Genomic DNA, 20,466 nt, shown 5'->3' with positions numbered 1-20,466 from the left:
CATCACAGCCGTCGCAGCCAATAACACAGCCAACCACCGACAAGGCACGCTCACACCACTGTGCGACTGTTGCGTGTATCCGGCAACACCGCCCTGGCTCGCCGCCGGGTGATTTGGCTGTCCTTTGCGCCGGATGCATCCCGCCTGTATCAGACCACCTGAATACGAACGCAAGGCCTCGGATATGTCTGTGGTTTCGCCGGTTCCGGTGTTCCGGTGTTCCCAGGGTGTCAAAGGCACTACGAGCATCAAGGACGCCGGCTGGGCACGCTTCGTCGTCCAAAGACCTTGCCTTCTCCATTCCAGTTCCCTCCACGCGGCGGTGCTCGTCGCTGGTGGTGAATATGGATATCGATTCTCTCTGTAGGCTGCATCGCCCCCTCGCGAGATCTGGAACCGCCCTTGCTTGCCTCCCACCGCTTTGTTGCGGTCTGAGGTTGCTGTACCAATTTTCGCGCGGATCCACCATTTGCTCGTGGAGATTCGACTCGATGTATTCAAGGCGCTGCTGTCCCAGGCGAGCCAGCAGCTTGTCGTCGAAGGCAGCAGCGGAATCCATTATCTCTTTTCCGAAACAAGTGACCGCCGCACCTCGAACGGGTCTCATTTCGACATGTCCCGATCCAAGAAGATCTTCACGGGCTTCTGTCGCACCCAGTTGCGCACCATCCCGACCGTCTCGAACACTGCCCAGGCTACGACCAGGTCCGAGACCACGTTCAAGAGCAGGGCCGCCCCAATCGCAGGCGCAGTGGTCTTCGCCGTCATCGTCATCGCCATCGTCGTCATCGAGTCCACATCCAGCAGAGCACCCGCCGTGCTCGTGCTCGTCCTCGTCCAGCCAGTCGACACGAATTCGCGAAAGACTGCAGTCAGGCATTGAACGTAGCCCTCGTAGTGGTCGTCCAGTTCCGGCAGCAGGACCAGGCCCGTGCCTTGGATCATGACCCGGGTGAGCGCCACCTGAAAGGGGAAGGCGACGACGTTCAGCACGATCTGGCTGCCCAGTCGGCAGATCATGTCTGGGTAGAAGGTGTAAAAATCCGAGAGCTGCTGGGGCCGCTGCTTCTGCCGCTGTCGCTGCCGGCGCCGCCGTTCGCGCTGCTGCTGTCGGAGCCGTGCAATGTGCTGCCGCCAGACGCTGTCGTCCGAGTATTCGGAGCCCAGGTCGGCGTCCTCGTCCTCGTTGCTGGAGCTGGCGAGTGACGAGATCGACGGCAGCGGCGATCGCGACGTCGGCGACCGCTGTGCGGCACCCCGATCGCGCTCGTCATATTCATCGTAGTCGTCCAGGATCATGTCGTCCAGGCTGTCGGTGTATCCATAGGCATAGTCGTCGTTGCCCTCGTCGCCCTCGTCGCCCTCGTCGCCTTCGTCGGGGTCTTCGTCATCGCCAAGGGCGCGCGAGTCGCTCGACTGTGGTGCCTCGCCCGTGGGATCATCCGCAGACTGGGATGGGCGTCGGTCCGAGTCCTGGGTCGAGTATCCGAATGACAGCAGCCTCCGGGACTGCGAGGTGTTCTTCTTGGCGGTCTCTCGCAGTGCCCGGCGTGCCTTTTGCTTGGTCTTGATGCTCCGGAGAACCTCGGGCGAGAGCAGGTACCCGCGCGCCAGGGCGAGGATGCGGTAGTAGACGTACTCGGAGCCAATCGAAATCAGCACGAACGGAACCAGCGTCGATGTCCAGGGCAGCGCTGTCGGCAGTCGCGGCTGCAGCGCCGGACCAATGCTGAGGGCGTACGACTTGAGGAGCATCGGGACTGAATAGACGACGCCCGAGATTGCGGTGGCGTGCTGAAGACTATGGATGAGGTGAGCCTTGAAGAGCGGGTACGAGGCGACAAGCCCAACGCTGTGGCACGTCATCCGTGCACCAGCGACAGTGAGAGGAGAGCAGGAGCCATTAGATTGCAGTGTAGAGCCGGGCCATTGTGGATGCGATCGGTTGAGCGACAGCGTCGATAAGTTTACGCAATCTGCCAACATATCGAGCACGTTCACAAATCCAGCACGTTCACATATCCAGCACATCAACATGTCGAGACGCAAACCTCAGCGGCTCGGTCACATCCCATCCATTGCCGCATCTTGATGCATGCTCATGCGGCCTATCTTCCCTCCTCATTACTCGCCCGCTCCAAGGCTTACCATTTGATCGTGTACTTCCAAAAACCCACTCGAAGTACTCGTCCAACGGCACTGCTCTTGATCCAGCTGGATGGCCGCTGCCGTGCAATGATCCATCCGTCGAGCGGCAGAAGCGTGCGAGCAACAAAGATCTCGCCGAGGAAGCGGGCTACGTGTGCGATCATCTTGAAGCCAAATCCGTTCCACAGGGACAGGACGCCTTCGTGGGGCCTGAGCAAGAGCCGGGCGGACAAGGAAGCGTCGACGGGAGGAATCTTGTAGCCGATCGTCTGGCGTCAGGAGTTGGGGGGGGGGTCCACCAAAGAAAAAGAACACAATCGATCGTAGTAGTGGCAGTGGTAGTGGAGCGAGAAGCGGGGAAGGGCAGAGTTCGTTGATTGTATGGTGAGTTTGGTAGTCATGTTCGGAGGCAGCCGATACACTGTCAGATACGGTGCTAGTGATGGCCATCCATCGAGCAGTCTGACAAGGGCAATCGCACATGCCGATACGTATGCATGTACCACCAGCAGCGAGTATGGGAAGTGATAGAGCAGGTACAGTGCGACTCACCACATAATGCCGACGCAGCAGAGAGAATGGATACGTCAGAATCGAATAAGAGCTCAGACCTGCGTCGTGACCAGCAGCAAGCGTCGCCGAAAGAGAAGCAGCAAACGACGGGCAAAGTGAAGCGGAGACGATGGACCGATTCGTTAGCAAAGTGGGAAAGCAGATAGTGGCTTCAGCGTTGCGACAGGATGCTGGCAGGCGCTGACTCACCAACAATGTGAAGTGTACTGGCCATTCTAGCTTCTAGTAGATCTGCATCAGGGAGTTCCGGTGGGTGTGTGATTCATGGGTGTCAGAGAGAGACGACGGTGTCGACAAGGGTCGAGGAATGTCGGAGGATGTGTCAGAGAACAGGGATATGAACACTCAGTAGGACACACGCTTGATTCGATGGAGCACCACCGGTTCTTGGCACAGCTGCAAAGGCAGGAATCCGACCCACGTCCTGCCAGCGACCCAAATCCCGCTGGCCAGACTCGATTCGGGCAGCCATGCGGGCACCCATGCGAGCCTGTCTCGGGGATGCACACCTTGCTTCAGCGCAAACCATCGGATGTTTTTGACCGTGTTCATGATCGAGGTCTGGGCCAGCGACTCGTTGATGACGTCCCAGCTGTTGTGCTTCTGGAGCTGCTCCGAAGTCTTGCGGCTGTGGCTATGGTTATGGCCGGTGCTGTGACCGTGGCCGGACCGTGAAAGGCGAGGCGATTGGGCGGAGGTGTGGTGGGCCGCAGCGGCGGTCTCGCCAGGGAAGAAGGAGGTCGAGGTATCGAGATGAGGCAAAGTCGGAGGGGTCGACGAGACCGTGGAAGAGTGCCGGGAGGTCGAGTCGGAATCGGGTGTCGGCGCCGAGACGGCTTCGGAGGCAAGGGCGCTCGCGGCGATGGTCGTGGTGGTGGTGATGGTCGAGGCAGGAGCTAGGCCGACGGCTCGATGCTCGGCGCTGGGCTCGTCAGCGAGCGGGGTCTGGGTCGTCGGGGACGCAGCCGAAGCCTCACGGGCATGTCCCTGTGTCGGCGGAGAGTCCAGCAAGAGAGCCCAGGTGGTGACGGCCATGGCGGGATGGTTTCAGGGGGGAGGTGGAATAGGCCGATCGGGATTGGGACTGGGATCGGGAGGTTGAGTCAGCGCCGAGAGAATTGAGAGCGACGGGGAAGTCGAGGCCGGGGCTGGAGCTGGAGCTGGAGCTGGATAGAGGGCCTGGATTCTACAGGCACAGGGACAAGGTCAGAGATCAGTCAGATGGATGAGTGCGATGCCATGTCGCTGCTACGATACTGCCTGGGGGCCGCATGGTGTGCATGGTCCCTGATCCCGGTCATGGGTCTGGTCGGGCTGCGAGCGAGGATGAGTCGACGAACCTGGAAGGCGGATGTGGAGGAAGGAGCCGCCAGCAAGCTGGGGCAAGCTGGGGCAAGCCGGCACAACGTCAGTTGACCCGAGTGCGACTCGAGAGAGGGTGAGGGAGGAAGAAGGGGAGGGGAGAATGGACTGTGGGTGCTGCAGGGTTGGACGAGACGGACAGGGAAGTGAGCGGGATGCGAGCGATGAATCCAGGAGACGACGGATGGAAGAGCAGCGGTCCCGAGAGAGAAGGACAGGAGAGAGGAATCCGAGAGCGACCAGGGCGACAGCTCCGGGCCCAGATACTCACCCGGGTGGACCGGATCGGCGCCAAGGCAGGAACAAGCCAAGCAAGACCGAGCGACAGGCCAAGGGAATACGCCGAGCCCGAGCCCGAGCTTGAGCTGGAGCCTGAGCCTGAACCGGACAGAGAGAAAGCCAGTCTTGACTTGGGGAACGACGAGATCGTTGGGTGAGACGAAGCCGAGAATCAAGGCAGACGGAGACCGAGAGAGCAGCGCCAGCGACTCGGCCACTTCCACCAGGCGATTCCCACAGGCGATTCCCACAGGCGATTCCCACAGGCGATTCCCACAGATGACGATGGGGCAAGATGTTCCCGCCACAGCCATCATGGGTCTTGGCCCGCCCGGCTGGTCATCATCGCGAGAGTGTGGACGATAGTATTCCCACTCCAAAGCAGCAACAGCAGACCGTGTCTCGTCCCATCTTGTGGACGGTGCAGATATGCATGAATATGTGCATATATAGATATATATATATTTTTTTGGCGGACCGGTGGGGAAGACTATCTCGGGATCCTTCACAACATAAGTTACAGATCCAGAAAACATTGCGGCCATCGGCCTCAAAATCAAAGTGTTCCGTTTTTCGTTTTTGTACACAATAAATAATGCCGGAATAAGAAAAGAACAGAAAGGAAAGGAAAAAAAAAAAGGATAGAGCATGCATACGAGTGGTCATGGCAGGACTCAAGCCGCGCCAAGGAACTGAAGTGGACCACGGGTAGTTATATAAAGGAAACGCTAGTGGCCCCAGGGTGAGAGATGGGCTGGAGGAAAATAGGGAGCAGATGGGCACGGAACGGAGAGGCAAGCGGTGGGGAGTGTGGGAAGAAGGCAACAGCCAACAAGATAAAGAGGGGAAAAGCGGATGGAATGTGCGGGGGGAGGAAGGGCCAAGACAAAAGTGATCATTGTATCTGAGTTCTAACGTTCTGGTTGGTGACAGGGCAAGCAAGAGCACAAAGAAACATTCGCGTGCGGCAAGCGCATAATACGATAAATGAGGGAGGGGGAGGCGTTACCGATGACAGGGCTTGGAAGCGAACTGCGTACGGGGGTAAACATGAAAGAGGTTGGGCGGGAGGCGTATTGGCTTGAGGGAACTCGGCTCGCCGCGCCACCGGGCAGCGAGTGATTAACGAGCCCTAAACATTGCCAACGGGCCCTGGGACGCCGGTCTGATCGGACTGGCCGTCGGATCTCCACAGAGCCGCTTGGTGAGATCGATCACGGGATCGTTGACGAGGTCGCTGACGAAGCCGTTCGATCGGGGTGAGGAGGAATCCTCGGGATAGACACGATCGTCCGCTCTACCAGTACTCGGGGTCCTCGTAGTTTTGCTGCTCTGATGCGGCGCTCGGGTTTCGAGACATCAGGAAGGGCTGGCGGCGCTCGTGCATCAGGTTCTGCCGGAGACTCTCGGTCAGCTCAGTGAGATGTGGGTCCGCGTGAAGATTGTCTTGGACCGGAGCCGGGTCGCCTGTGTGGTCGTGCGAGGCTACATTCAGCCGCGAGTGTGTCCTGATTCGCTTCAGCGAGGTGCCTGCCGAGGTTCGCAGCAGCGCATCCGAGAGCAGCGACCGCCGCTTTTCGGGCGACTGCTGGGGGCTGTCGGTGATGTCAACCTTTTCGAACATGATCGAACCGCTGCCGGATGCAAGCGGGTCATCCTCGTCGTCGTAGTCGTCATAGTCGTCGTCAAAGTCGTCGTCGTCGTCATAGTCGTCATCGTCGTCGTCGGCATAGGTGTCGGTGCTGTAGTCCGACTCGGGACCGGCCTCGTCCTGGAGCGCAGCAGAGGGGCCAGCGGGCCGGTGAGCCAGGACAGGAGGACGGCTGGCTGAGGCCGCAGGCTTGGGCTTGGGTGGTGGCGAGAAGACCGTGGGGCGAATGCGAGGAGCAGCCGGTGGAGCAGATAGCAGGGTGGCACGGGCAGCAGCAGCGGTAGCAGGACCAGCCACGAGGTGGTCCGAAGGTTCGCCTTCGTCCGATCGCTCCGAGTTGGTTTCCGAGAAGAAGAACTTGACTTTGCCGTCCGAGGCACCACCAGGAGCGGGGGCAGCAGCTGGAGGGGAGGCTACCCGCACGGAAGGGGCGAGAGTCTGTTGGTGAGCCTGCGGCTGAGCCGGAGGGGCGAAGGGTTCGACAACGGTGGTGTTGGAGTCGGCCGAGTGAGGCATGCGTGGAAGGGGCAGCACCTCGGGCCGCACGTCTATGATCATCCGAGCGGGCTCGGAGGTATGAGCAGGAGCGGTGTCAAGCTGAGGCAGGAGCTGCGGCTGCGGCTGCAACTGGGACTGCGGTGGAGGACGATCATGAGCATGGACTTGAAGATGGGGACGAGGCTGGGGCGCTGTTTCGGGCTGGGAGCGACTCGAAGACGGCAACTCGAGGCTGGTGATGGCAAGCGAGTCGCCGCGACAGGGCAGGGACTGCGGCGAGGCAGTGGGAGTCTTTCTGGGGGGGAAGTACTCGGGCAGCGAGGCCACAGCCTGGGCCAAGTCGTTTTCCTTGCGGCCCTTTTGATGCACGGAACAGTACCACAGCCTCCAACTCAGGTTCTCGAGGCGGTGGCCCTTTTCCAGGTTATCCTTGCATTTGGTGATGACTGAAGAAGGGGCGAGGGTGATTCCGGCAATTGGAAGCGAGTGATGGACGTGGTTCAGACGACGGATGCGGTCCACGTAAGATGAAGCAGTGGGAGCGAGGATGGGGTTTGGGCCGATGCGAGCAGCAGCAGCAGCAGCATTCGATGGAGAGGATGAGGAAAGAAAGCCAGTCCGAGTTAGCGCGGAGTGAGTCACGGCATGGAGGCGACAGCCGGTTCTGGTAGACCCATCCGACCCAGAGATTTGGTCTAGTCTAGTCTGGTCTAGTCTAGTCCGGTCTAGTCTGGTCTGGTTTGGTCTGGTTTGGTCCACCGACACTCTTTCCTGCCCTCAGAGCCAGGACAGCAGGACGTACCACCCCAAAAGGTCGAGAGATCCGACTCATCAATGGCACGCAGCTGCTGGACGGCATCGGTGGCCAAGGTCAAGACGGGCTGACCCAAGACAGCAGGCATTGGATCAGAGAAACAAGAGTTGGTCGCAGGGGAGGGGAGCGAGGGAAGAGGGCACAGTGAAGGACAGCCGGGGGGGGGTTGGGGCTGGCTTGAAAGGCTGCGAAAGGAACCGACGAAAGAACGGGCTGATCGTCGGCGGGAGCAGGCCGGGATTTAGCAGGAGCGAGGGCGAGAGAGTGGATGGATGGCGATCAGCAGGGCCGAGGGCGGATGCGATTTGGGGCGGGGAACAGACAGCCAAGCACGACAGCCAAGCACGACAGCCGATGCTGTATCCAGAGGGTGGGGCTGGCGAGGGGGGCAGTCCACCTGAGAGGATGCGAGCACAAGATTTTTTTTTTGTTGACGATTGCGAAGACTCGTGGCAGGGCGGCGTCGCCCGCAACCCGGTGCACCCACAGCACAGCGCGTGGACAGCAGCCGCTGGCCAGCAGGCAGACGGTGGCCGCTCACGGGCCCGTCACGCCGTCCCACAGAGCCCACACGGCGCGATGCCGCTGCGACGGTGCGAGACGGTGCGATGGAGGGGAGAGTGTTGGGGGGTTGTGTCGGCCGAGTGCCCCTGGCATTGCATTGGCATTGCATTGGCATTGCATTGCATTGGCATTGCATTGGCGTTGCATTGGCGTTGCATCGGCATTGCACTGGTGCCGTCGGTGCCGTCGGTGCGATTGATGCCATCGATGCAGCACATGCATTCATGGCTTCCAACGCATTCGACACTCCTGCAAGCACATTCGACACTCCTGCCAACGCCCGCCTCGCGGCCGTGTGTCTGGTGTGCAGGCCTTGTGCAAGCGAGCGTCGCTGTGCTCGCCCAACGCCGCCTGCGGGCCTCACCAATCAAGGCCGCCCAATCACCCTCGTTACACGCCGGGGGGCAGGCGACCCGCCGCTTGTCCCGGACAAAGTCGGCTGGCTGGGCGCTGGGCGCTGCCATCAAAGGCCGGGCGAGACCGGGCGAGTCAGAGGGACGGAGGCGGGGCTCGTGCTGGCGAGAGGCAGGCGAGAAGGCGAGCGAGGGCCATGGGAGAGAGCGCTGGCCAAGGACCAGGATGGACGGACGAACTGACCAGTCGGCCATGGCACCCAGTCGGTCATGGATGTACTCTTCTTGCTCCCACAGCGGCTCCCACAGCGGCTCCCATAGCGGCTCCACAGCGGCTTCAGATCGCGCCGTGATCGGCTGCAACCTTTTTTTTGGGGGGGGGAGAAGGCGGGACTGCCCAGCAACTGATTGCTCAAGGGGGGAACTTACGGGAGGATCAGCGCCGGTCATATGCCCGGACGGAAGCGGCTTTTGGTTTGGCCACATCGATGCCACCGTGTCAGATGACCGACCATTCTCTGACTGCTGATCGACAAGGCCGCCATTCCGCGCGGCAGATACGGGTTCGGCGCTCCCGTCCCCCTCGCCAATGCACCCATGACCAAGTACTCTGGCAGTCGCCCAAGTACTCTGCGGGTGTGTCGAATGTTGCCGTGCATGTTTTGCATCCCCTGGGATGATGTTGTTATGCATTTGTAGTTCCTCGACTGCACTATCATCTCGCATTGCATTTCCTCGACTGCACTATCATCTCGCATTGCATTTCCTCGACTTGCACTATCATCTCGCATCTGCGCTGGCCCTGGTCGGCTCCCATGGCCCTGGGCGACCCGCATGATCGACAGCAGATCCCGCTCGCTGTCTTTCCCACACGCCGCATTGGCCATCGCCGGCATCGCCGGCATCGTCGATAGCGTCCGCCGTTGCGCTGGCTGCACCGGCACTCATCTCGGCGCTCAGTATCCCTCTTGCCAGGCCGCCGATAACCATGCCATGTCATGTCATGTGTCCCGTTCCGGCGTTTGGATCTGTCCTTCTCCGTCTGCCCCGTCTTCGCCATCGCCCCGCCTTCGCCATCGCCCCGCCTTCGTCGTCATCCAAGTCATGCCACTCCCGCCGGCGTCATCGATGCCGCAAGCCCATGCGCTCGCTGCCCAACCGGTCCATGTGCCTGTCTGCCCAACCAGCCAACCAGTCCAGAGCCGGTCCCTCATTCTCCGTCACCCGCAAGTCCATCCTTTCCCACCGGCTTCCTGCCCTTCGGCTTCTCCTTCCCCCCCTGCTTGCCACATCGGGCGGCACAAGGCCCAGCCCCTCCCCACCACCCAGCCACACCGGCGGTGACCGTTTCTGCCGCAGTGGGCCCCACCACCCAACGCGCATAACTTTGGCATCCATGAATCCACCCTGCAAATGACACCCGTTTCTTCGTCCTTGGCCACAGCCTCGTCGTCGCCGCTGCGACAGCCGGTTTCAGTTTCAGAGTGGCTGTTCTGTGCTGCAGCAGTGTCATCCACGATCCCTGCGACGAGCCGCATTCGTCGGAACTGTGTTCAGCAGCGTCACCCGCCGACGACTCGCCGGCTCGAGGGCCCCCAACGACAACGCCATATGCGATAGGGGGGTTGGCATGAAACCCACATCGCCCAGGATCGTAGCTTGCGGAGAGCTTGAATCGCATCGCGGAGTCAATGTAACACATAGCGGCATCATCGCAAGTCGATCGCAAGTCGATCCCCAGCGACGGGTTTCTCCTGCTATCCCCCGCTATCTTCCGTTGCATGCGTGGTTAATGGTTCATGGTTCCAACATCCGCCCGTCCGTAGAGCACTCGGGTGCTGTCATTTGTGTCCGCAGCCTCATGCCCCCAGCGCCAGCCGCTCAACGAGCTCGATCCGACGCATGCCCGGCCATAGCGAACCCCCCTCCACAGGATCAGCACCACACGAGCACGTTGGGATGAGACATGCCGTGTCAACACCACAGGAGAGCTCCCGCGTTCACGGTCCTGGCTCCTATGGTGCGATATCTGAAGCTGCAAGCCACAGGCGCCGACTGAGCCGAGGATGGCTCCGGCGATACCGGTCGTCGCGGCGCCGAGGGTGGCGGCTACAATGATCGCCGCGGCATCATCAGCATCGTTGCAGCCATCGTCACTCAGTTATCATCATTTCTCAGCCATCTGCACCACCGCATTCATCTTCATCGCCGCGGCCATGCGCGCTATCCCATCTGCCAGCATCATCATGGTCATCCCGATTGCCGCTCGTGCCAGCGCCCCCCTCCCTTGGCAATATCGCCGCTCATCATGACAGGGCTCTTGTTGTCATCCACGACCCAAATCTTGCGCTGCCGTCGCTGGAGATACTGTCTTATCTGGGCTGATCCCTCGGGCCGCAGAGACCCCTGTGCCTCCTCGCCCAGCACCATCTCGTCCTCGTCATCACCGTCCGGACCGGCTTCCAATCGCCCGATGCGCCGACCCGACTCGGGGCTTGTCGGATTGCTGTGCCATCTTCAGCACCGTCGGCATCGTTATCGTTATCGATATCGGCATGCCCATCGTCACCATCAGCAACACCGCCATTGCCATCTTGATCGCCATTGCCATCGCCATCGCCATCGTGATCATCACAGCATCGTCACAGTATCGAACATCCGCATCCACGGAACGCAATCCGCCGTTCCGTGTCCCAGACCCAGCTCCACAGAACACGTGTGGCGCTGTGTCCACGTGCTGCTGACTCAGGTCGGGTTGCCATTCTGGGACCTGGAGCCGGCTCGATCCGGCTGCCGCTGGCTGGATCGTGTTCTGTGGCAGCTGCCGTGCACGGGCGAGGGCTGCCACGGCAGCGAGAGCGCCGCCGTGCTGCGGCCCAGTGCTGCTCAATGCTGTGTGTTGTGTCCTCGCTTCCTCCCCGCTGCTCCTCGCTGGCGTCTCGCAATCCCAGCCCTGTCCCCGAAAAAGCGCTTTCGCATCCCTGCCATTCCGCTAGATCCGTTCGCCATCGATCGTTGTCCCAGCACCCCGTCGTTCTCCCCCAGAGCCTCCCCGCCGACGCCAACCGATCCACCATGAACGCAGCTTATATGACGGACGAGTATGGCCGTCCCTACATCATCATGAGGGAGCAGGGCAAGAAGACTCGACTGACCGGTATTGAGGCCCAGAAGGTCAGCCAATGCAGCCAGGGTTCCGTCCCTCTCCCTCCCTCCTCCCTGCACCAGGAAGCTGCGATCCGCCTGCAGATCTACTGGATCGCCCACCACCACGATCGCATATGCCACTTGCTGCATCTGCATCAATCTTTTTGCGGCATTTGGCGCAGTGAGAGGCCTGGCTGCACCGATCTGTCCCGCCGCGTGGCCTGGCGATCGCTGGGGCCTGCTCTCCCGACTGATCTTGGCGATCTGGCGAAGCCACGGGTCCTCGGATGGTGGCAGGGCCCCAATTCGTTGCTCCATGCCACTGTCTGACGGGCTGGCTGCATGTATTTGGGCTCTCCCGGGCCCGATGCCCCCTCAATGATCGTCGGCAGCGCCGAAGGTCGCATGCCTCCCTCCTCAAAACACCGCACCACCCGCCTGGACAGATCGGGCTGCTTGGGCTCAGGCAGATCCAAGCGCTCCTGATCGGCCCTCGTCTGCGGACCGCCGTTACTGACTCCCCATCTGTCTCATTATCATTGATAGACCCATATCCTGGCTGCCCGGACCGTGGCTGATATCGTCAAGACCTCGCTGGGTCCCCGAGGTATGGCGCCAGCCCATCCTGATCTCCACCGCCGTGGCGATCTGGTTCATCGGGATCTGCAATCCATCCGGGAAACGAGGCTCTGTCCAGGGTGGTGGTCTGCTCCCATCCTTGGATCTGGCCTCTCTGCACACCCATCCGGCTGCTGTCTCCTCGGAAGCGATCGCTTCCGTTCCCACTGTCATCATCGGTCACTGCCGCCATCTCGCTCCCGCAACACCCATGCTAACGCTCATCCCTGTGCCAAAGGCCTCGACAAGATCCTCATCTCCCCCGATGGCGACATCACTGTCACCAACGACGGAGCCACTATCCTGAGCCAGATGGAGGTCGAGCATCAGATCGCCAAGCTCCTTGTCCAGCTCTCGAGAAGCCAGGATGACGAGATCGGCGACGGAACCACCGGTGTCGTTGGTGGGTGTTGTGAACGGTGTTCCTGAATGCCTCGAGAGTCTAGTGGGCTTGTTGTCTGTGGCATCCGGAGCCAGCCTCTGTGCTCGTGCGTAGCTTTGCCAGCGGAAGCGTGTGGACCCTCGTTGGCTCATATGCTCGGAGCGCAGGTTGCTCGTCCAGCAGTGTATGCAAGCAAATCAGCGAGCCTAAACTGATCTATGTATCCTGATCCATCTCCCCCCCCATCTCTCTATTCATTAGTTTTGGCCGGTGCTCTGCTGGAGCAAGCCGAGCTTTTGCTCGACAAGGGTATCCATCCCATCCGCATCTCGGACGGCTTCGAGCGCGCTTGCAACATTGCCGTTTCCCACCTCGAGGGCATTGCCGACACGATCGAGTTCAGCAAGCAAGACACCAGCATCCTCCTCAAGACAGCCAAGACCTCCTTGGGCTCTAAGATGTCTGTATAGGCCTGATTTTTGGTTGCGGCAAGAGGGGAGGAGGGATCTATGGCCCAACACATGCAACGACACACTAGCACACACGCGACCACATTTCCGGCCGCATGGCCTCGGCTCGTGGCTGATTCAGTCCCATACTTTCCTCTTTTCATGCCATTGGGATCGCTGGATACCTGGTCCACTCTCTCCGTCTGCTGGTTCTGGCTGGCAGTGTGTCCAAGTACCACGATAAGTTTGCCCAGATGGCCGTCGATGCCGTTCTGTCGGTTGCGGATCTGGATCGCAAGGACGTCGACTTTGAGCTGATCAAGATTGACGGCAAGATGGGCGGCTCGCTCCAGGACTCCCAGCTTGTCTATGGTGTCGTCGTCGACAAGGACATTTCCCATCCCCAGATGAGCAAAGAGATCCGCGACGCCAAGATCGCCATCCTGACCTGCCCCTTTGAGCCCCCGAAGCCCAAGACTAAGCACAAGCTCGACATTACCTCGGCCGAGGAGTACAAGAAGCTGCAGCAGTATGAGAAGGACAAATTCCAGGAGATGGTCAAACTGGTCAAGGACTCGGGTGCCAACCTCGTCGTCTGCCAGTGGGGATTCGACGACGAAGCCAACCACCTGCTTCTGCAAAACAAGCTGCCTGCCGTCCGATGGGTTGGCGGCCCTGAAATCGAGCTCATTGCCATCGCCACCAACGGCCGCATCGTCCCTCGCTTCGAGGAGCTCTCGGCCGACAAGCTCGGCCGTGCCGGTATTGTCCGCGAAGTCTCCTTTGGCACCACCAAGGACCGCATGCTCATCATCGAGGAGTGCGCCAACACCCGCGCCGTCACGCTGTTCTGCCGTGGTGGCAACAAGATGGTGAGTGCTGCTGCTACTGCTGACTCGCAGGCTGTGTCGATGCACTTTCCCGAAACGGGTTCCTGGAGGAGTATGGGAAGGAGGGCGGAACTTTTGGTTACGACCTGCCGGCTCGGCGTACCGGTCGTATCCGTCGCCCAGCATGCGTTGTTTGTCGTGCTGCACTTGGATCTCGCATTCCCGAAATGCCCACGATCACGCCGCTTGCAACAGCCGTCGCCTCGGAGACACAACCGAGATCGAGCCCTGCATCGATCGACTCACATTTCCCGTTTTCCCTGTGCCTCACCACAGATCATCGATGAGGCCAAGAGAAGCTTACACGACGCCATTTGCGTCGTCCGCAACCTGATCCGCGACAACCGTATCATCTACGGCGGTGGCTCGGCTGAAATCGCCGCCTCCTTGGCTGTCGCCAAGGCTGCTGACTTTGTAAGCTCCATCTTTTGTTTCCGCTCCTGTGTCCGACTTTGACCTGCAGCTACCAGAGTCACCATAGGCCGCTTGGCCATGCTTCAGCGTGCTAAAGCCTCCTCATTCTCTCTAATCTTGCGCTGGGCAGACTTCCACCATCGAGCAGTATGCCATGCGCGGTTTCGCCGCTGCACTGGACGCCATCCCTCTGGCTCTGGCCCAGAACTCGGGTTTGTCTCCGATTGAGACCCTTGCTGATGTCAAGTCGCGACAAATCGCCGAGAGCAACCCCAGACTTGGCATCGACTGCAACCTCAATGGAACCAACGGTACGCGTCTGTGCCGAGTGATGACTTTTCTATCATGATGCTCCCTGCCTCGCCTCGGCTCGCCTCGCCCCCACCCTCGGTTTGCTCTGTGCTCTGTTGCGCTTTACTGTTGTGGGCAGCCGAGAGCGGCGATCCTGTGTCGGTCGGTCGGTCGGTCGGTCGGTCGGTCGAGGGAGGGGGCACATTTGTCTCGACCACCAGTGCATCCAGTCTGTCGCTGCACAGTCCTGACACTTTGATTTTGCTTCCTTCAACAATCGTAATCCTTGCCCGGATTCCTCCTCCCCTCCCCGGACCCACATGGTGCTCTCTCCAGACATGAAGGAGCAGAACGTCTTTGATCCCCTCATCTCCAAGCGCTCGCAGTTCCTCCTCGCCACCCAGCTGGTGAAGATGATTCTCAAGATCGATGATGTCATCCAGCCTGGAGAGGTCGCTAACGAATAAAGCGGTCGTTTGATGAGCGAGTGTCTCAGCTTCCAACAGCTTTCTCTGACTGTTGCCATCATGAACTGATACAAGGGACGATGTGGATGTGTTGTAGATGTGGATGGTGCAGCCCTGTTTGGCGGCCTTGTCTTCCCCCTCACTTCCCTGCTCCGCATATCGAGCCTTATACAGCGTTTGCAAACTAAACGTGCAGCGACATGAGCCTTCTGCCATTGCCAGGAAGGGCTGGGAACGAGGGACTGGGTCCAATGCGCTGTTTTGCTGGATCTGGACTTGGATTCCTCACATGCCCCATGTGGGTGGAGGCTGTTGGTCGGTGTTGCCTGTGCAGCAGTGTGGTCGGCGGGCAGCAACATCGTCTCGCGAGACCGCCGATCACGACGACGGGCGCTCTCGGTTCCGATTTGCTCTCTTCTCTGATTCGATCCGTTGCTTGTTCTGTCCTTTTTGCTTTCTCGACTGGGTCACCGCCATCACCACCATCACCACCATCACCACCATCACCACCATCACCACCATCACCGCCGTCCTCGCCACGCCCAGCACTGGCTTTCATCAGCGACGGTCTGGACCGCCCCATCGAGACCGATCCCGCCGCCGACTCGATTCGGCGTCAAACTGCAAGCCCATCTTGCCTTTGACTCCCCAAGGAAGGAAATCCTCGACAGCGATCTCGATCTGTTTCGCTGGCCGACTTGACATTTGGACTCTGGCCCTCTCAACACCCAGATCACGCCCGACCTCTCTGTGCTTGTCCAGCACCCTCTTGTAAGTCGAGCTTTGGCACCTTGTGGATCTCAGGGCTCGTGCTGACTGCTCCCTCCCTTCCTCTCCGATATCGATGCCTGCGATGTCTCGCTGGGCAGCAGACACACGGGCGGGGATCATGATCCTCTGCTCATTTTAACTCTGTATACATTGACGCTACTCCGGACTCGCCATCATCTCTTCAGACCAACATGGGCGACGATCCATCAGCACCCTCTCCGTCGTCTGCACCAACTACAAACCAGCCAGCTACAAACCAGCTAGCTGCTGGTCTCTCCAGCCCTGCAAACCCTCCCCGCCCCACACAAGACGACTACGCTGGCCGTGGGGCTGCTGGTTTCCCGGGATCGGTTCCGTTCAAATCCTCCGAGATGGAGCTCGAGCCCGGGCAGCGAAGCGAGTTGTCGGACTACACGAGACCTGGACGGCCACCATCGCCGTCGCCATCGCCGTCTTCCCATCCAGCCCACCCTGGCCCCGCCGGCGGCCGCTTCTCGTATCCAGATCCATCCTACGACGGACGCCCGCCGCCCGTTGATCGAGATCGAGACCGTGAGCGGGACCGCGACGGCGCCGAACCCGATCGAAGCTGGGACAGGGACAGAGACAGGGATAGAGATCGAGACCGCGATCGATACCGTGATTACGAGCGAGACCGGTTTGTTCGAGATCCAAGAGACCCAAGAGATCCAAGAGACCCAAGAGACCTACGGGGCGACCCGCGCGACTTGCGCAGTGACATCCGGGACCAGAGAGACCCGCGACCCGACCCACGACCCGACCCACGACCCGACCCACGACCCGATGCAAGAGCCGATCCAAGAACCGATGCAAGAGACTCGCGAGACTCAAGAGATCCCCGAGCCTCTTGGGACTGGGATCGCGACCGGGATCGCGACCGACGAAGCTGGGACTGGAGCATCCGCTATCGCGACAGAGAAGGCGCTGGAGCCAGCAGCGGAACCGGGCCTGTGACAGCCGCTGCGGGAGCAAATCCCGGCCCAGGAACTCCTGGCCCGGCATGGAGGGACTGGGATCGAGATTACGGCCGCCGCCGCGACCGAGACTGGGACCGCGACCGGGACCGAGACCGAGAGCGGGACTGGGATCGTGGCCGGGACTGGGACCGCGACTCCAGGGACCGTCGAGACAGAGACTGGGGCTACTGGGACCGCGAGCGGGATCGAAGTAGAGGACAAGCATTTGGCCGCGAGCGGGCTCCCTCGGCCTCGGCCTCGGCCTCGACATCGACTCTGCCGGCCCCAGCTACGGCCGGTGTTGGGCCGGCACTGTCCGGCACTGGCCCAGCCCCGATATCAAGCCCGACTGCCCCGACCCCGATCGCAGCTACTGTCGCTGGTGCAACTACCGCCCCATCTCCGAGCGGACCGGCTCCCACCTCGACTCTGACCAACGCTGGAAGCATCGGTCCCAACCCTTCGACGCCTGGTGCCCCGCCTACCACGCTCGGCAATCCCAACATCTCGCCCGGTGTCTGGAACCGCTCCTGGGACCGCGAACGCGAACGCGATTGGGACGATCGAGATCGAGACCGAGGCCGAGATTATGAACGCGATCGAGACCGGGACCGCGAACGGGAGTGGGATCGCAGCCAAGAGCGAGATCGACTCTGGGATCGAGAACGAGATCGAGAACGAGACTGGGATCGAGATCGGGAGCGCGAACGAGACCGGGATCGTGAATGGGACCGGGACTGGGATCGAGATCGACCTCGAGACTGGGACCGGGACCGGGACCGCGATCGGACCTGGGACCGAGACCGCTACCGAGAGAAGCCGCGCGAGCCAGACTGGGATCGAGATCGAGACCTCCGCAGCCGCGACCGAGACTGGGATCGAGATGCAGAAGGCCTCTGGGACCGCGACCAGGATCGCACTCTGGATCGCCGCGAGCGACCTTGGGACAAGGAACGGGATCGCCGAGAGAAGCCCCTTGGTCCCGAACGGCCAGCGGAGGCTCCGCCCCGGGCCACCAGCGAAGGCGAGTACAGCGGGGACGACCGCGAAGGTCCCAGCGATCCCCAGGGCCGTTTCCGAGACCGCGAGCACGAACGCTATCCTCCTTACGAACGAGACTGGTATTCCGACGCCGACCGACTCCGCCGCCGAGACCGACTCGGCCGCCCCGATGACAAGATGGACTTTCGGCGAGACCCGCGCGGCCTCCGCGATCCGGACGACCTGCGGCGAGACTTCTATGAGCGTAGCGACCCGTATCATCCTGGTCAGCGCGAGTGGTCGCGTGGTCGCGAGGCCGCTGACCGGCGAGAGTCTGTTGGTCCCCACGAACGACTGCGCGAAATGGATCCGAGAGACCCTGCTGCAAGTAAGCCTCCCCAAGATTCCTTGAGTGCACTGCCTGGCTCTTCGGAAGTACCGACGCCTGCCCGACCTGGAGACCCGTCGAGCACAGCTTCGACCGACACATTCGCCCGCCCCCTGGCTGACGAGCGCAACCGAGAGTCGGCACCGGATCAAAGCGTCGACATGGACATGTCGGAGGGCAGCCAGACAGACATGCTCGCGGACGAGCCGGGCAACAGGGATGCCTCTGGTGCTGCCTCTTCCTCAGCAAAATGGGCCTCTGGCGAGCCCAGCACCGCGGGCGCGCAATCTTCGCACCCAGCGGACACATCCGGTCGTCGACAAGACAGCGCCCAAGCATCTCAGTACGGGGATGGCGCTGCCGGTCCTCAGGGCGAGTCCTCTGGCTTTGGTCGCCAAAGCGACAGTAGCTACGACCGCTTTCCCGAGTACCGCGGCAGATACGAAGGCAGCGGCCGCGACTACAGCTCGTCGCGAGACTATCCGCCTGCACGAGACTTGCGCGGCAGCCCGTTTCCCGCTCGCGACGGCCGCGATCGAGGCGGGTACTATCCGCGGTCGGACGACTCGTTCTCCCGCGGTCCGTCGCGCTCCGATGATCAATGGGGATATGGCCGGCGGCCGCCGCATCAACCGCTGCATCGTGGGCCTTCGACTCCACGGGGCCAGTATGCTCCGTATGACGACCGCAAGATCCACAGTGGCCCGTTCCTTCCAGGACAGCCATCGCCAGTCGCGGCCCATGCGATCCCACGCCACTTGCAATCTTCCAACTCGCCGCTTTCACCGACAACATCAGCATCTGCTCCGCACATGAGCGGCCATCACGGAGGCTCCTCTGGATATGGCCCGTACCAGTCCCCCTCCTCCTACCCCCTCCGACCAGGCAGCCACGACTCGCCCTTGCCTCGCTCCCAGTCCATGCGCCACCAAAGCCCCGGCACCTACGACATTCACCGCACCGCCTCGCCGCGTCCCGACGGGTACTCCTCCCAAGCAGCAGCCCTTGGCCCCACTCCGGGCCGATCTGGGTCTGGATCGTATCACTCTGGCACGCCGTACGGTCCTGGAGGGCCGCAGCAACCCGTGTCGTCCCAGACCAGCACTTCGCAGCCGCAGGGCTCCGGGTCGTTCTCTGTGTCTGGCCCACCACTGCAGCCAAACTACATCAAGATGAACTGGGACAAGATGCCCGAGAGCCTGCGATTTGCCTGGATGGAGGGCAAGGACGAGAAAGATGTAGAGTATCGTACCGCTCTCGGTCGTGTTGCTTGCTACGCATGAATAGCGCTGGCGACCGATGGATTGCAGCGGACACTCGTGAGAAGCTTGCTTGGCAACCAACCCTCCATCCGGTGCTCATGGAAGGGGTTCTGTTGGCCCCCTATGCTCTGCTTTCGGGCCCAACCACCCGCTTCGAACACTCCCGCTCACCTTGTTTTTGCCCGCCTTTCCCATCAGGTCGAGCGGTTCCAACAGGAGATCGAACGATTCCTGGTCGACGAGGACCAGCACCTCCGAGACCTGCGCAAGCAGCGGTTCGATCTGTATCTTGCTGACTGGGAAGTTGAAAAGTACGTTCGGCAGTATGATGTCCTGGAGCTGCAGCTCCGACACATTGACGACCCGGCCTTCGACATCAACGATACGATCGCGCAGCTGTATCGCAATGAGGACATGGCCATGATCAAAGATGAAGCCGTCCCTCAAGATCAGACCTTGCCTGATGCAGCTGTCGCTGTTGCGAGCACTGTAACCAAAGCAGAGGATGCGTCGGTGTTCTCCCCGAGTGTGCGCGACCTGGGTCCGTCAGACCCGATGGATACCACGGCCTAGAGACCGAACGTAGTTGGGGCAGAGGCAATCGCCCGAACCGAAGCTGGGCAAGGATCGACAATAATGACGAGAGTTTTCTACGATCCCCCCCCGCTCCAACCATGCTGCAAAAATGCTTGATGGCCACTGCATTGAAATATGGACTGGGTGCGGGCATAGTGCATGCGAAGACAGAGAAACAGACTATTGGCGCTCGTCTATCTTTGGGTGTGGCTTCAACGGGATTCGTACCCATGTGGGCACATCCTGCCGGAAACACACCCTCGTCCGCTTCCCCCATCGCCGCTTCCTGCGATCGCGTTCGTTTCGGCCGATGCTCTGTTTTGCTTCAGTTTGTTTACGGAGGCAGTCCGCAGCCGGCAGGTGTTGACACATCCGTCGGCGGTGCTAGGCTTCGGCCAGAGCATCACGGCTTCTTTTGTTGTCTGACGGAAGGAAGGCACTGTTGTGGTGGCGGGTGCGCTTGCGGCAATACTGAGATTCTTTCGATTCGTCCACCCAGAAGGCAACGCCGATCTTGTCTCTGAGCAGTGATCGGTTCCCAGGGTCTAATAAAGCCTCACCCTGGAGCCAGCCGGCCGCCCTCCGGTCGAGAGACACACTTTGCTGGCCCC

The 20,466-nt window shown here is 60.8% G+C and overlaps 4 protein-coding genes across 4 annotated transcripts; 2 read left to right on the top strand and 2 right to left on the bottom strand.

Annotated features, from left to right (window-relative positions):
* Positions 1 to 421: 421 nt before the first annotated feature.
* On the bottom strand, positions 422 to 4,245 carry BJ171DRAFT_503710 (uncharacterized protein). The gene is made up of 6 exons (XM_053110886.1): positions 4,062 to 4,245; positions 3,231 to 3,907; positions 2,911 to 2,952; positions 2,701 to 2,759; positions 2,149 to 2,417; positions 422 to 1,852 (listed from the first exon to the last, which is right to left on the bottom strand). The coding sequence occupies exons 2-6, from the start codon at positions 3,754 to 3,756 to the stop codon at positions 604 to 606; spliced, it is 2,145 nt and encodes a 714-aa protein (XP_052966891.1). The 5' UTR covers positions 3,757 to 3,907; positions 4,062 to 4,245; the 3' UTR covers positions 422 to 603.
* Positions 4,246 to 5,343: 1,098 nt separating this feature from the next.
* On the bottom strand, positions 5,344 to 7,538 carry BJ171DRAFT_89946 (uncharacterized protein). The gene is made up of 2 exons (XM_053115974.1): positions 7,314 to 7,538; positions 5,344 to 6,957 (listed from the first exon to the last, which is right to left on the bottom strand). The coding sequence occupies exons 1-2, from the start codon at positions 7,411 to 7,413 to the stop codon at positions 5,660 to 5,662; spliced, it is 1,398 nt and encodes a 465-aa protein (XP_052966890.1). The 5' UTR covers positions 7,414 to 7,538; the 3' UTR covers positions 5,344 to 5,659.
* Positions 7,539 to 11,083: 3,545 nt separating this feature from the next.
* On the top strand, positions 11,084 to 15,141 carry BJ171DRAFT_503704 (chaperonin Cpn60/TCP-1 family). The gene is made up of 8 exons (XM_053110885.1): positions 11,084 to 11,416; positions 11,936 to 11,996; positions 12,246 to 12,410; positions 12,651 to 12,849; positions 13,062 to 13,710; positions 14,005 to 14,142; positions 14,273 to 14,453; positions 14,770 to 15,141. Exons 1-8 carry the CDS (start codon positions 11,132 to 11,134, stop codon positions 14,898 to 14,900), a joined length of 1,809 nt encoding a protein of 602 aa, XP_052966889.1. The 5' UTR covers positions 11,084 to 11,131; the 3' UTR covers positions 14,901 to 15,141.
* Positions 15,142 to 15,580: 439 nt separating this feature from the next.
* BJ171DRAFT_89932 (uncharacterized protein) lies at positions 15,581 to 19,933 on the top strand. The gene is made up of 3 exons (XM_053115973.1): positions 15,581 to 15,671; positions 15,857 to 19,255; positions 19,478 to 19,933. Exons 2-3 carry the CDS (start codon positions 15,863 to 15,865, stop codon positions 19,850 to 19,852), a joined length of 3,768 nt encoding a protein of 1,255 aa, XP_052966888.1. The 5' UTR covers positions 15,581 to 15,671; positions 15,857 to 15,862; the 3' UTR covers positions 19,853 to 19,933.
* The last annotated feature ends 533 nt before the right edge of the window (positions 19,934 to 20,466 follow it).

Source organism: Polychytrium aggregatum, assembly GCF_025602895.1.
Source record: "Polychytrium aggregatum strain JEL109 chromosome Unknown BJ171scaffold_17, whole genome shotgun sequence".
Classification (NCBI taxonomy): Eukaryota; Fungi; Chytridiomycota; class Chytridiomycetes; order Polychytriales; genus Polychytrium; species Polychytrium aggregatum.
This window is presented reverse-complemented; position numbering and strand designations above follow the sequence as displayed.

What these genes read in the sequence shown, in the direction of transcription:
- BJ171DRAFT_503710 (XM_053110886.1), bottom strand. Translation starts at nt 3,756, where the DNA reads ATGGCCGTCACCACCTGGGCTCTCTTGCTGGACTCTCCGCCGACACAG. An exon ending in ATGGTTTGCGCTGAAGCAAG is followed by an intron (nt 2,953 to 3,230) that starts GTGTGCATCCCC and finishes TCCCTGATGCAG; the next exon opens with ATCTACTAGAAGCTAGAATG. An exon ending in TGCTGCGTCGGCATTATGTG is followed by an intron (nt 2,418 to 2,700) that starts GTGAGTCGCACT and finishes TCCTGACGCCAG; the next exon opens with ACGATCGGCTACAAGATTCC.
- BJ171DRAFT_503704 (XM_053110885.1), top strand. Translation starts at nt 11,132, where the DNA reads ATGCTGTGTGTTGTGTCCTCGCTTCCTCCCCGCTGCTCCTCGCTGGCG. An exon ending in GACCTCGCTGGGTCCCCGAG is followed by an intron (nt 11,997 to 12,245) that starts GTATGGCGCCAG and finishes CCTGTGCCAAAG; the next exon opens with GCCTCGACAAGATCCTCATC. An exon ending in ACCTCCTTGGGCTCTAAGAT is followed by an intron (nt 12,850 to 13,061) that starts GTCTGTATAGGC and finishes TCTGGCTGGCAG; the next exon opens with TGTGTCCAAGTACCACGATA.
- BJ171DRAFT_89946 (XM_053115974.1), bottom strand. Translation starts at nt 7,413, where the DNA reads ATGCCTGCTGTCTTGGGTCAGCCCGTCTTGACCTTGGCCACCGATGCC. An exon ending in TCTCTCGACCTTTTGGGGTG is followed by an intron (nt 6,958 to 7,313) that starts GTACGTCCTGCT and finishes CCCCTTCTTCAG; the next exon opens with TCATCACCAAATGCAAGGAT.
- BJ171DRAFT_89932 (XM_053115973.1), top strand. Translation starts at nt 15,863, where the DNA reads ATGGGCGACGATCCATCAGCACCCTCTCCGTCGTCTGCACCAACTACA. An exon ending in AGGGCAAGGACGAGAAAGAT is followed by an intron (nt 19,256 to 19,477) that starts GTAGAGTATCGT and finishes CTTTCCCATCAG; the next exon opens with GTCGAGCGGTTCCAACAGGA.